A 14,890-nucleotide genomic window follows, 5' to 3' on the forward strand; every position below is an offset into this window, starting at 1 on the left:
TATGTTTGTACAGTGAATGTATATGTACAGTATGTGTATGTTTGTATGATGAATGTGCGTGTGGATGTACGAACTTTGAGTGTGTAAATATGTACTGTATTTGTATATGTATGTGGGAGCGTAGGTACCTATGTATGTGTGTATGTATGTATGTGAGTATATGTGAATTTGTATGTACAATACATTTGACTCCCAGTGTGTGTGGGAGCCAGAGTACGGCCCCAGCCTCCCCGAGAGCCCAACCCACAAACAGTAGGTGTGGTGCCCAGGGAACCAGGGGCCACCGCCCCCACGCAGCCAAGCCGGACAGCGACAAATTTTTCAGCTTTTGACTCGCTCGACCGCTCATAAAAGCAATGGGACTCTGTCTGTGAATGTAGCTTGTAGTTACAATTCCGGTGCAGTAGGTGGCGGTAGCCTACTATGCATTGTAACCCCGCCAATAGCACTTAATTCACCTGGTGGGCCAGAAGAAGAAGAAGATGACGACGACGAAGTATCGAAATACTGAACATTTTGGTACGGGCATCAGCACAACTCCAACCAGCAGAGGACAGTCATCAAAGCAAAATGCCGTGTAAGAGTCTCAGAATGTGCCAAGTATGAACACAGTATGCCAGTACGTGTGACAAGCATTCCGTGACTCATTGCTTGGCAACACCAGGAACAACTAGGAGGATCCTGTCCAAATAGCGTGTAGAGGTTGGGCCAGTCTGGCGACACATGCACACACACACACACACACTAGCATACATGTGGCCTCTGCAGAAAGAGAGTCCAATAGCGTCTAATAATCTAATAAAACATCCACTGTGCTATACATCCACCAGGAAATTGTTCGGATAGGATAGGTCTTTATTGTCATTGCAACAAGTACAAGGAAACTATGTTTTCAACACAGACCCGTTCAAGATTAGACAAACAAAACAGTGTACAGGGTTACAGAACAGGCACGCTGATGGGTCGCCACGAGGCGCCCCGTAAAAGGTGGGAAAAGGTAAAACGCTGGGGAAGAAGATGAGTAAAAAAATACAATCTAGACTGGGCTCCTAAGGGGGCTCAGTCTGGAGTGGGAAAAAACCTCCATGCCATGCACACATAAACATGTTACATTTAATCACGACAACTCGCAACAGAGGGCGGGGGGGGGGGGGGTTGGGGCCCTGGAGGTCGACTGCTGCTATGAAGCGCTGCCAGCCGTCCATCACCCCGAAGGGGAATCAAGCTGTGGAGAAGGCGTGGGGTGGGGGAGGGTGTGTGTGTGTGTTTTTGCCCATTGTCTTGGGTGTGTTGATGAAGTGTCCATAGGCCTGGGGCCGTTCTGCATGCAAGCAAAAGTTCGACTCCAGGTGTCGTTGAGGAGGGAGGGAGGTCAAAAGCGTCCATCATTGAGGTGTCCTCGGGCATGTTTTCAGAACAGCCTGCTCCTGCGTCAAGGCCATTTGAGGGAGTCAAATCGTAGATTAGAATTTTTGATTTTCCGCGAGCAGACATTACAGTGGCTTGTCTGTTCTATTCGTCCATGCTGGCCCTCAAATCCAATTTTTCCCTTTCAACCAGCTTTTCCACGATGTGATCCATCTTGCGATTCAGTTCAGAAATCCCCCCAGTATGTGATCCCACGGCCCGGCCCAAACCTTCCATTGCGACGAACAGCCTTTGGGCCCCTTGAGTGGCTGCTATTGTCTTACGAATTTGACGATACACCAGAGCAATGCCCAGCCCAATCAGCAGGTGCCCCGCGATCACGGTTCCAAATAGGTAGATGTCTTCCAAATTGTTAACCTCTCTGTTGGGGCGGTATAGCTCGGTTGGTAGAGCAGCCGTGCCAGCAACTTGAGAGTTGCAGGTTCAATCCCCGCATCCGCCATCCTAGTCACTGCCATTGTGTCCTTGTGCAAGACACTTTACCCACCAGTTCCCAGTGCCACCCACACTGGTTTAAATGTAACTTAGATATTGGGTTTCACAATGTAAAGCGCTTTGAGTCACTTGAGAAAAAGCGCTATATAAAGGTAATTCACTTCACTTCACTGTTAATAAAAACTACATTGACTCTGCAGGGGGTCACGACAATGTTGTCTTACTACCTGTGGGAACAGGTGCCCGCTCATTTCCTGCAATAATCCTGGTCCTGGTGTTCCCCCCCAGTCAGTGAGTCCTTTTTAGGGCATGGACACAGTTTTTACCCAGAAATCTGCAGAAGCCTGTTAATATAGATGTCCTTGGAGTGAATAAGCCCCAATGCAGCTATTAATATCCCCTTTAGTGAGCCCACCCCCTTTTCCACTCCACAGTGGGCCCAGCTCAGCAGGGGACGTTTTGGCAAATACTGCAGGTCCAAAACATGTTCGTGCTTGAACACCCGACTACAGTCACGTACACATATGACTTTACACGTGTGGGCTCCTAGAAGGTCCCATGCTGGATCCAAAATAGGGTTGTCCCGATACCAATATGTTGGTACCGGTACCAAAATGTGTTTCGATACTTTTCAATACTTTTCTAAATAAAGGGGACCACAAAAAATTGCATTATTGTCTTTATTTTTAACAAAAAAATCTTAGTGTACATGAAACATATGTTTATTATTGTAATTTAGTCTTTAAATAAAATAGTGAACGTACTAGACAACTTGTCTTTTAGTAGTAAGTAAACAAGCAAAGACTCCTAATTAGTCTGCTGACGTATGCAGTAACATATTGTGTCATTTATATACCTATTATTTTGTCAACATTATGAGGGACAAACTGTAAAAAATTGAGTATTAATCTACTTGTTCATTTACTGTTAATATCTGCTTATTTTCTGTTTCAACATGTTCTATCTACACTTCTGTTAAAATGTAATAATCACTTATTCTTCTCTTCTTTGATACTTTACATTAGTTTTGGATGATAACACACATTTAGGTATCGATCTGATACCAAGTAGTTACAGGATCAGACATTGGTCATATTCAAAGTCCTCATGTGTCCAGGGACATATTTCCTGAGTTTATAAACATAATATGAATTTTAAAAAGAGGAAAAATTATTTTGTGACAATAAAAAATATCAATGTAATCATAGTAGTATCGACTAGATATGTTCTTGTACTTGGTATCATTGCAGTGGATGTGAGGTTTAGATCCACCCATGGCATTTGTTTACATTCTGGAGCGCTAGCTTTTGTTTACATTGTGACGCCGGTGAGCTATTGTATCCTCCTACGGTGTGTAGTGAAGCATGTTTAGCTATTCCTCGTCCTGCAGTGATAATGATACTTGTAAGAAACTTACTTTATTTGCTAAAACACTGCCGACTGCGGATGGATGTGAGCTGCGAGCGAGCTCGCCATGTCTTAAAGCAACTCTTTCTGAGGGTGTTTCAGTGTTATAACTTCACATTTATCTTTACTTTTTACACCAAAATGCGTCCATTCTCCCTTTTCTGTCTACACACTGTGTCTGCTTGTAAGTACTCTGCGTGCGCGCGCTGCCGAACATGCTCCTCTGCTTGTTTGTAGCGGTAGAAAATGGATGGATTTATAATACCCATTCATTTTCAATTGGGGGAAATTCCTGGTAATTCCAGGTAATCAGGGACATTTCCAAACCGGGAAACTTGTTGGCTTGAATATCCAGGGTGAGTAGAGTGTGTGAATGTTTGAACGGTTCAAATCGGATGAGAAATGTGGGATATGGAGTCGATATTTTTCCCATTCATAGTCAATGGGGACGATGAATATCAGTGTTTCCCACACATTCATTTATTTGTTGCGGCCCGCCACGAAAGAATTACGTCCGCCACAAATTTAAAAATATATATATATATATTTATATATATATTTTTTTTTATTTTATTTATTTTTTGTCCTGTCCAGCTTCTCAGGCAAATCATATAGTTGATGTAGATGCCCATATAGGCTGTTCAGATTTACTTTACAAAAGCGAAGCGTAGGATACTTCTCTTGTCTCCTTATTTGTATTTGACCACTACTGTTTTCTGTTTATTTGTTACTGACTGTGGCAGGACACCTCTGCCTCTGTTTCACTTTATGTTGCTGGTAAATAATATGGTTGTAGTAGTAGGCTAAAGTTAAATTATTTAGTATGCACTAATTAAAGGGGCAGAGCTTTAAGAGACATTTTAGCTTTTATATTTTATAAGATATATTTTTTGTAAGAACCACAATTAATAAATATATTTCAGTGAATAACTTATTGTTCAAATCTGTATATAAATATGTACATAAAGTGTTGTAATTATATTGTAAAATGGATGAATGGCTGGATGGATGGATGTTTAAAACAAAACTGTTATTAATTAGTAAGTATACATTTTTTTAGCCTTTTTAGAGAAAATCATATCATTGTAGTAAATTATGCAAATTACTCGATGATGTCATTGTGACCACGCCCATAGCCACGCCCCCACCGCCACAGGTATCTTGGCAGTTTATGGGAAACACTGAAAATATAATATAATATAATATATATATATATATATATAAATATATATATATATATACACTGTATATATAAATAAATATACTGTACATATGTGTGTGTGTGTGTAGATGGTTGAAAGGTTGGAATAGGGTAAAAAAAAATAACGGCGCAAAATTTTGAGGATGAGAATTTCCTGGAAATTTGGACAATTGTGCTAAAATCGATATTTTCAAAAGTTCCCGGTTTTGAGAATTTCCTGGAAATTTGGGAAACTTTTGAAAATATCGATTTTAGCACAATTGTCCTAGATGATATGAATGGGGGCAGCACGGTGGAACAGGGGTTAGTGCATCTGCCTCACAATACGGAGGTCCTGAGTTCAATCCCGGGCTCGGGATCTTTCTGTGTGGAGTTTGCGTGTCCTCCCCGTGACTGCGTGGGTTCTCTCCGGGTACTCCGGCTTCCTCCCACCTCCAAAGACATGCACCTGGGGATAGGCTCCTCCCACCTCCAAAGACATGCACCTGGGGATAGGCCCCTCCCACCTCCAAAGACATGCACCTGGGGATAGGTTGATTGGCAACACTAAATGGTCCCTAGTGTGTGAATGTGAGTGTGAATGTTGTGTGTCTATCTGTGTAGGCCCTGCGATGAGGTGGCGACTTGTCCAGGGTGTACCCCGCCTTCCGCTCGATTGTAGCTGAGATAGGCTCCAGCGCCCCCCGCGACCCCGAAGGAAATAAGCGGTAGAGAATGGATGGATGGATGGATATGAATGGGTTGGTGTTGGATTTTTTCGAATCGGTTGAAAAATGTTGACGTACTAGCAGTTTGAATTGAGAATAGGTATTTCGGAATTCCTGGAATTTCGGGAAAACAGGGAATTTGTACGGGGAAAAAAAAAAGATATCTTTGGAAGAGTAGCATGTGTAGATGGTTCAAAGGTCGGAATCGGGTAATTAGGGCATTCCACAACTAAGAATACGTCCATTCATTTGAATGGGGAATTTCCTGGAAATTTGGGAAAACAGCGAATTTGCACGAACAAAATCAGGTGAGAAATGTGGGTCCGGCTAAATTTTGCAGCTGAATATTGATAAATAGATGTCTTTTTTGGCCATTCACACAATTATGGTGGATCATACTAAAATATAAGGAGAGAGTGTAGTTATAAAATACAATTAAATAATATCAAAATATATTGTAAATACAATAGAAAAAACTACATACTCAGCAGATGTTTGCCACAGTTATTGTACAAACTTGTTTTGCATGATGCATTGCATACAACTCTGGGGACAAACTGTACACACAGTTTAAAGCAATGACAAAGCCATTGTCCTATTACATAAGAAAGTGATAAGCATAATTATTAGAGCTAATTATCATGACTCAACAAATTATTCACGAACGCACTTGTTTTAAAATGAAATTCTCCAGAAGATTCCATTTGATCCAGTAGATACAGTGTTTCCCATAAACTGCCAAGATACCTGTGGCGGTGGGGGCGTGGCTATGGGCGTGGTCACCATGATGGTATTTTTTTATTTTATTTTTTTTGTCATAAAGAAATACAATCAAGTGCTCTTACGGACTGTATCCCTGCAAACTGTATTGATCTATATTGATATATAATGTATATATTGTGTTTTTTTATGTTGATTTAATAAAAAATTTAAAAATATATATATATATATATTTATTTATTTTTTTTATTTCTTGTGCGGCCTGGTACCATCCGGTCCACGGACCGGTACCGGGCCACAGCCCGGTGGTTGGGGACCACTGCCTTAGGGTTTTTCCCGCTACCAATTTGGTTGTATTTCCATACTTTTCAAAATAAAGGCGACCACAAAAAATGCCATTATTAACTTTATTGTAAGAGAAAATATTTTGATACACGAAACTTTCGCATTGCAATCAAAGAACAATTTTGGCATTGAATACGACAGTGAACATACTAAAACATTTATTTTTTAGCTCCTAATTTGGCTGCTGACACACCGTGTCATTTTCTGTCAAAATTATGATGGATAAGTGGAATAAAAAGGGATTATTAAATCGAGCTTTAACATGTTTTTATTTACCATTCTGTTAAAATGTAATAATCACTTATTCTTTGATACTTTATATAAGTTTTTGGCTGATACTACAAATTTGGGTACGGATCCAATACCAAGTAGTTACAAGATCATACATTGGTCATAATTAAAGTTATTCTGTGTCCAGCGACTTATTTCCTGAGTTTATAAATAATTAAAAAATATTTTGTCATAGTAAAAAAAAATCGACTATATACAGCTTTTGTACTTGATATCATTAAGACTCGATGGTTGTATCGATCCACTCATTTCTTTGCATTCAGGAGTGCTCGCTTGCCGTTAGCATGTTTAGCTATTCCTCGTCCCGCAGTGATAATGATACTTGTAAGAAACAAAGCTTATTTGTCGCCATGGAGGCGAGGATTAGTGATTTTAGAAGTGGCTAAAACACCGCGGAGAGAAGTTAGCTATGATTCAAAGCAGTCAGTGTTTATTGCGACACCTTTATCCTAGGTTTTGAAGCCAAAATTCGTCTATTCTCCACAATGTTTCCGCTTGTAAGTGCTCCGTGTGTCTAATATGTGCCTATATTTCCGCGCGCCGTAATGCCGATGAAAAAAAAAAAAGGACCAGTATTTTTTAAAGGCAGTATAATAATAATAATATATTTTATTTGTAAAAAGCACTTTACATTGAGTAAACAAGCTCAAAGTGCTACAGTGTATTAAAAAAATAAATAAATAAAAATAAAAACTAGAACAGCCTAATGGCTAGAACTAGTATGCATATATCTAAAAAAAAAAAGGCTTTTTTTTAAAAAGATAGGTTTTCAAGCCTTTTTTAAAAGCATCCACAGTCTGTGAAAATTGATGATTAATCTACTTGTTCATTTACTGTTAATATCTGCTTATTTTCTGTTTCAACATGTTCTATCTACACTTCTGTTAAAATGTAATAATCACTTATTCTTCTTTTGTTTGATACTTTACATTAGTTTTGGATGAAACCACACATTTAGGTATGGATCTGATACCAAGTAGTAACAGGGTCATACATTGGTCATAATTAAAGTCCTTGGCTTTTTTAAAAAGAAAGGGTTTTTAAGCCTTTTTTAAAAGCATCCACAGTCTGTGGTGACCTCAGGTGGTCAGGGAGAGCGTTCCACAGACTGGTAGCGGCGGAGCAGAAAGCCCAGTATAGTACCTTTGTTACTTCATTAGTACCTTAGTTACTTCATTAATACCAGTATACTATGTGTACACAAAAGGTGCTCTATGTAAAATGCACTGTATATATTTTGTACCGATTATAATTTTTAAATAAATGGAAAAATAAAGGGCAAATCTGCAAAATAAGGTGATTAAATACATGGTTGTGGTTAAAAAAAAATATTTGAAGCAATGGATGGAAATCACAATGGACATTTATAAAATGAAGAAGATAACTGCCTTTATTAATTATAAATTGGAGAAATTTACTTCATACTGGGAAAACTGGGTCAATTATGACACGGCCCATGAGCCTGACTTAAATTTTTCGAGTTAGTGGTTGTAATGCTTAGAAAAAAATGTATATATATATATTTTTTAAATTAAAAAAATTACAAAATAAAGATTACTCCCTATATGCGTATATGTATGTATGTATGTATGTATGTATGTATGTATGTATATATATATATATATATATATATATATATATATATATATATATATATATATATATATATATATATATATATATATATATATATATATATATATATATATATATATATATATATATATATATATATATATATATATATATATATATATATATATATATATATATATACACACACAGTGTATATGTATCTGTTTATATTTTTTAATTTTATTTCTGATTATTATTATTATTATTATTATCAATGTATTATTATTTCTTTTTTCTTTTTTGTTTATTTAATTGATGTATTTGTAGATACTACTTAGTTTTTTTTGCTGTTTCTTTCTTTTTTTTGGGGGGTGGAGGTATGGTTGGGATATAAACAAAAAATATTTTGACATTTAGAACAGATATATGACGTATGTGAATATGATGTAATGGATAGGAATGTCTGATGCTAGATGTCAATAAAAATCAAATGAAAAAAATGAAATAAAACGTAATACAGAGATCCCCAAAGATGAATAACCATTAGCAAAATGGTCACTGGCTGCCATGCCCCCTGCAGGGACACGCCCACATTTTTCAACAAATTCAGCTCGTATTTACCCGAAAAAATGTGCACCAAATGTGCACCAAATTCTGTCGTGGTTCGACTCACCACCCTAAAATTACAGCGGGTGTTTTGTAGAAATGTGTGAGAAATTTAAAATCAAACCAGCTCATGAGGTTTAAAATAGGGAAAAACAAACTGATGGGTTACCTTTTGAGGCGCATTGATGACACCTGTGTTGTACCCGAACTGCAGGGAGCCGATGACGGCGGCCCCCACGCACAACATCAAGTGGAAGGTAATTTTCTGCAAGGGAAGAGAGACAGGAAGTGACGTCAGTGCCTGATTGGAGTTAAGAAGGACGTGTAAAAAGGTATGGACATGCCCATTTTTTGGTAGGATTTGGTCATTTGATGATTAAAAACATTAAAAGTTACGTTTGCCCGCGTATTGTTGTGTAACGATTAAGGACACAAATGCTTTTTTTTGACTGACTAGGACTGCAAAATAAGCCACAATGGGGCCAAAGAAAATGGCAAGTGCCAGTACTCTGATGGGAAAAAAAAGGAGAGAAACAATATTAAATAAAAAATATAACTCACAGGATATTTCCTCCTGCCCTCCATGTCTGCTCATCACTGTCTTTGCCAACAAGAGTCTTCAATATAGAACAGGGGTCGGCAAACCAAAATGTTGAAAGAGCCATATTGGACCAGAAATTGAAATTTAAAAAATCTGTCTGGAGCCGCAAAATCTTATAAGCCTTATGTATGTATTATAATGAAGGCAAGACATTATATTAGCTATATTAGCCTCCTGTCAAAATGACTTTAAAAGTCTTATATAAGTGTTATAATGAAGACAACACATGATGCCTACTATCAAAATGACTTTAAAAGTATTATATAAGTGTTATAATGAAGACAACACATGATGTAAGTGTCTATATTAGCTATATTAGCCTACTATCAAAATTACTTTAAAAGTCTTATATAAGTGTTATAATGAAGACAACACATGATGTAAGTGTCTATATTAGCTATAATAGCCTACTATCAAAATTACTTTAAAAGTCTTATAATGAAAACAACGCATGATGTAAGAGTCTATATAAGCTATAATAGCCTACTATCAAAATGACTTTAAAAGTCTTATATAAGTCTTATAATTAAGACAACACATGATGTAAGTGTCTATATTAGCTAACTATCTAAATGACTGTGTGTCGGCTGACACAAATCTTCGTTGACAGAAATGTTGAAATGTAATATTTATTGTACACATTTTTACATTGGAAAACATTAGTAATGTTAGTAATGTTACATTAGTAACATTAGTAGTATATTAAACTTCTCAGAGGGTGAGATAACTTCTAGAAATGACTGTCTTAGAATGGCCAAAGGTATAGATGTGTGTGTCCAAGTTAAAGGAAACGGCAGGTCGTATTCTTCAAATGGATTCATTACAATCGTAAACTGGGTAACTTTTGCTGTGGTCTGGAACAACATGGCGCACTAACAACTATCATCAATGCAGCCAATATTACATACAGGTAATGTGTCATGAGACATGCAAATATAAATTAAATACACAGAGGACATAAGTAAAGGAAATTCAATTTGCTCAAATATAGCTACAAACGAAGCATAATGATGCAATATGTACATACAGCTAGCCTAAATAGCATGTTAGCATGGATCAGCTTGCAGTCTGACCAAATATGTCTGATTAGCACTCCACACAAGTCAATAACATCAACAACGCTTACCTTTGTGCATTCACGCACAGCATAAAAGGTTTAGTGGACAAAAATGAGACAAAGGAGTGGTATAAAACACGTCTTTCTGTGGCAGCATCAGATAAAGTTGTACTTGTAAACAAACTATGGTGAGTTCAAGGACCACCAAAACTAGTAGGACAAAATGGCGCTCGCCAAATACTCTCAGCAGTGAAGCATGTTTAACATTGACAATGGGATTGCTAACAATTATGTAGGTTTGTGTCATGTTTGTCCTTCTAAAAACCATATTAAAACTAAAAATATAGTTTTCTATTTCCATACATTTTTGAAAAAGCTCCAGGGAGCCACTAGGGCGGCGCAAAAGAGCTGCATGTGGCTCTCGAGCCGCGGGATATAGAAGAAAGTGCTAATAAATGTTCATCTATCCATTAATTGGCCGTGTATACTTATTAGACATTGTTTTATGCATGTAAAACTATGGTTATTCTCTATAAAATGTGTTGAGTGGTAATATTTTCATTGGATTTACATGATTTCTCATGGGGAACATTGCCTCAGTTTTTTTTAATTATCTGTCACATGTACACTGCAGAGTAAATGCGTAACCAATACTAACCATGCGGTTAAATTGATCCACGGGCTACACCGAAACCCGCAAAATAAAGGATATGTTACGCAACACAAAGTCCTATTTGTTTCTTAAAGCGTGTGTGGTTGGATGACTCTGAGCAGATGTCAACGTATCTCCACAAACAACAGATGGGAGCTACGAACAGCTCCAGGGGGAACCTCCAGACTGCTATACATCTTCTTCGCCGACATACAGCTCAGTAGAGTCGAGCGGCTTAGAGCGTATTCGCCGCATACCATAAATTTAATAAACCACAGCGGAGAATGTCACCTTTCATTTCCTGCTCTCAGACCAGAAAACGAGGGCTCCGGGCACCGTTGGTCACAGTTTTGAAAATAGCTGTTATGTTATACCTTTTTAAACCAAAGGTTACACACAGATGGCACCTCCGAGCAACTTTATTTGGTACATGGTGTAATGATAAGTGTGACCAGCAGTCACACATAAGAGATACGTGTAGACTGCAGAACAAAATTGATATTTCATTGAGAATATAGAACATTACACACGGCACTCAGAAATCCATAAAAATAATTTAGTAGGACTTTGGTAAGCTACGAAGCCGCACCGCTTGATGGATTGTCGGAGCATTATTGCTACCATAGTCAGACGTACTGTGCTTCAACATACGGTATTACCGTGGTGTGTGTATAAGGACCCCAAAATGGCACTTATTAGGAGACATTATGGCTACCAGAGTCAGACGTACTGTGCTTCAACATACGGTATTACTATGGTGTGTGTATAAGGACCCCAAAATGTCACCTATTAGGAGACATTATGGCTACCATAGTCAGACGTACTGTGCTTCAACATACAGTATTACTATGGTGTGTGTATAAGGACCCCAAAATGGCACTTATTAGGAGACATTATGGCTACCAGAGTCAGACGTACTGTGCTTCAACATACGGTATTACTATGGTGTGTGTATAAGGACCCCAAAATGTCACCTATTAGGAGACATTATGGCTACCATAGTCAGACGCACTGTGCTTCAACATACGGTATTACTATGGTGTGTGTATAAGGACCCCAAAATGGCACCTATTAGGAGACATTATGGCTACCATAGTCAGACGTACTGTGCTTCAACATACAGTTTTACTATGGTGTGTGTATAAGGACCCCAAAATGGCACTTATTAGGAGACATTATGGCTACCAGAGTCAGACGTACTGTGCTTCAACATACGATATTACTATGGTGTGTGTATAAGGACCCCAAAATGTCACCTATTAGGAGACATTATGGCTACCAGTGTCAGACGTACTGTGCTTCAACATACGGTATTACTATGGTGTGTGTATAAGGACCCCAAAATGTCACCTATTAGGAGACATTATGGCTACCATAGTCAGACGTACTGTGCTTCAACATACGGTATTACTATGGTGTGTGTATAAGGACCCCAAAATGGCACTTATTAGGAGACATTATGGCTACCAGAGTCAGACGTACTGTGCTTCAACATACGGTATTACTATGGTGTGTGTATAAGGACCCCAAAATGTCACCTATTAGGAGACATTATGGCTACCAGTGTCAGACGTACTGTGCTTCAACATACGGTATTACTATGGTGTGTGTATAAGGACCCCAAAATGTCACCTATTAGGAGACATTATGGCTACCATAGTCAGACGTACTGTGCTTCAACATACGGTATTACTATGGTGTGTGTATAAGGACCCCAAAATGTCACCTATTAGGAGACATTATGGCTACCAGACAGAGTCAGGCGTACTGTGCTTCAACATACGGTATTACTATGGTGTGTGTATAAGGACCCCAAAATGGCACCTATTAGGAGACATTATGGCTACCATAGTCAGACATACTGTGCTTCAACATACGGTACTATTATGATGTGTGTATAAGGACCCCACAATGTCACCTATTAGGAGACATTATGGCTACCATAGTCAGACGTACTGTGCTTCAACAAACGGTATTACTATGGTGTGTGTATAAGGACCCCAAAATGGCACCTATTAGGAGACATTATCTGACGTTTTTGTTTTGCAATATTATGCAAAACCAATGTTTCTTACCTATTGGTACCTGCTGATGTGTATTTGGGATCTGCATAAGTCCCAAAAATATACGCATGTTCGGCATTGTAGTCAATAAGCTCCTTCTTTTTCTCTATCCTAATCCATTCATCCTCCGATGTTGCCTTTTCTAATATGAAGTAGCGTACAGTTCTAACTACCGGTACAACAAAGATGACGGGGAGAAAACGCTGTCGAAGTGGAGGCACGTAAATAAGACCGCCCCCACAAGAGATGGAACCTCCAGACTGCTATACATCTTCTTCACCGACATAAAGCTCAGTAGAGTCGAGCGGCTTAGAGCATATTCTCTGCATACCATAAATTTAATAAACCACAGCGGAGAATGTCACCTTTCATTTCCTGGTCTCAGACCGGAAAAACAAGCGCTTCGGGCACCGTTGGTCACAGTTTTGGAGTTTTGTAAACCAAAGGCTACACAAAGATGGGACCTCAATTTCATTTGGTACATGGTGTACTGATAAGTGTGACGAGTAGATGGCAGTCACACACACAAGAAATACGTGTGCATTGCAGGTTCACGCCGGTTCAATAAATGACGCTAGCAAGTACCCGTAAGCAAGAAACACCACAACTTTGATGTTTCATTGAGAATATCGAACATTACACACAGCGCTCAGAATTCCGTCAGATTGTTTTAGTAGGACTTTGGTAAGCTACGACGCCGCACCGCTTGATGGATTGTTGGAGCATTACGGCTACCATAGTCAGACGTACTGTGCTTCAACATACGGTATTATTATGATGTGTGTATAAGGACCCCAAAATGTCACCTGTTAGGAGACATTATCTGACGTTTTGTTTTGTAATACTATGCAAAACCAGCTTGTCTTACCTATTGGTACCTGCTGATGTGTATTTGGGATCTGCATAGGTCCCGAAAATATGCGCGCGTTCGCCATTGTAGTCAATAAGCTCCTTCTTTTTCTCTATCCTAATCCATTCATCCTCCGATGTTGCCGTTTCTAATATGAAGGAGCGTACAGTTCTAACTACCGGTACAACAAAGATGACACGGAGAAAACGCTGTCGAAGTGGAGGCATGTAAATAAGACCGCCCACAAGAGATGGAACCTTCAGACTGCTATACATCTTCTTCGCCGGTATAAAGCTCAGTAGAGCCGAGCGGCTTAGAGCGTATTCTCCACATACCATAAATTTAATCAACCACAGTGGAGAAGGTTACCTTTCATTTCCTGCTCTCAGACCGGAAAAACAAGCGCTTCGGGCACCGTTGGTCGCAATTTCGGAGAATAGATGTTATGTTATACCTTTGTACACCAAAGGCTACACAAACATGGCACCGATACAAGACCAACCTGTTCGGTACGCACACATTCACAGAAAATAACACTCCGAACTGGGAGGTGGTGGTAGTTTGAATCAAGTCCCAGACATCCTTCAGGCTTGGAAGGTGCAACAAAATAAAAGCCCAGGCTAATCTACTCAAGGCCAGTGATGCCTCCAGAATCACCTCTGGAAAACCTGCCCACCATTATTAAATGGCTAGGCAATAAAGCAAAAAAAATTAATATTTTTTTCATATCATCCAATCTTGATTAATATCACTTTTTTTATTATTGTTTTTACCCTGCCAGGTATAAAGCGTCTTGACTAAAGAACCAATAAACTAGGGATTAGTTCAACATTTTATTAACATACTGCGTATTAACAAAGGAAATGAAATAAGAAAAGCACAATAACATAGGAATGTACCACTAAATCACTGTTTACATGCTTTTAAGTAGAGCTGGGCGATATGGCTGAAA

General features: G+C 38.7%; 1 protein-coding gene across 1 annotated transcript in view; it reads right to left on the minus strand.

Annotated features, from left to right (window-relative positions):
* Positions 1 to 14,890, minus strand: part of slc2a1b (solute carrier family 2 member 1b) — a 69,036-nt gene that overhangs the window by 29,634 nt on the left and 24,512 nt on the right. Inside the window, exon 2 of the mRNA XM_062037829.1 lies at positions 8,885 to 8,980. Coding sequence (XP_061893813.1) covers positions 8,885 to 8,980 — 96 coding nt within the window. The remainder of the gene's footprint in view (positions 1 to 8,884; positions 8,981 to 14,890) is intronic.

This window comes from Entelurus aequoreus, linkage group LG26, assembly GCF_033978785.1.
Source record: "Entelurus aequoreus isolate RoL-2023_Sb linkage group LG26, RoL_Eaeq_v1.1, whole genome shotgun sequence".
NCBI lineage: Eukaryota > Metazoa > Chordata > Actinopteri > Syngnathiformes > Syngnathidae > Entelurus > Entelurus aequoreus.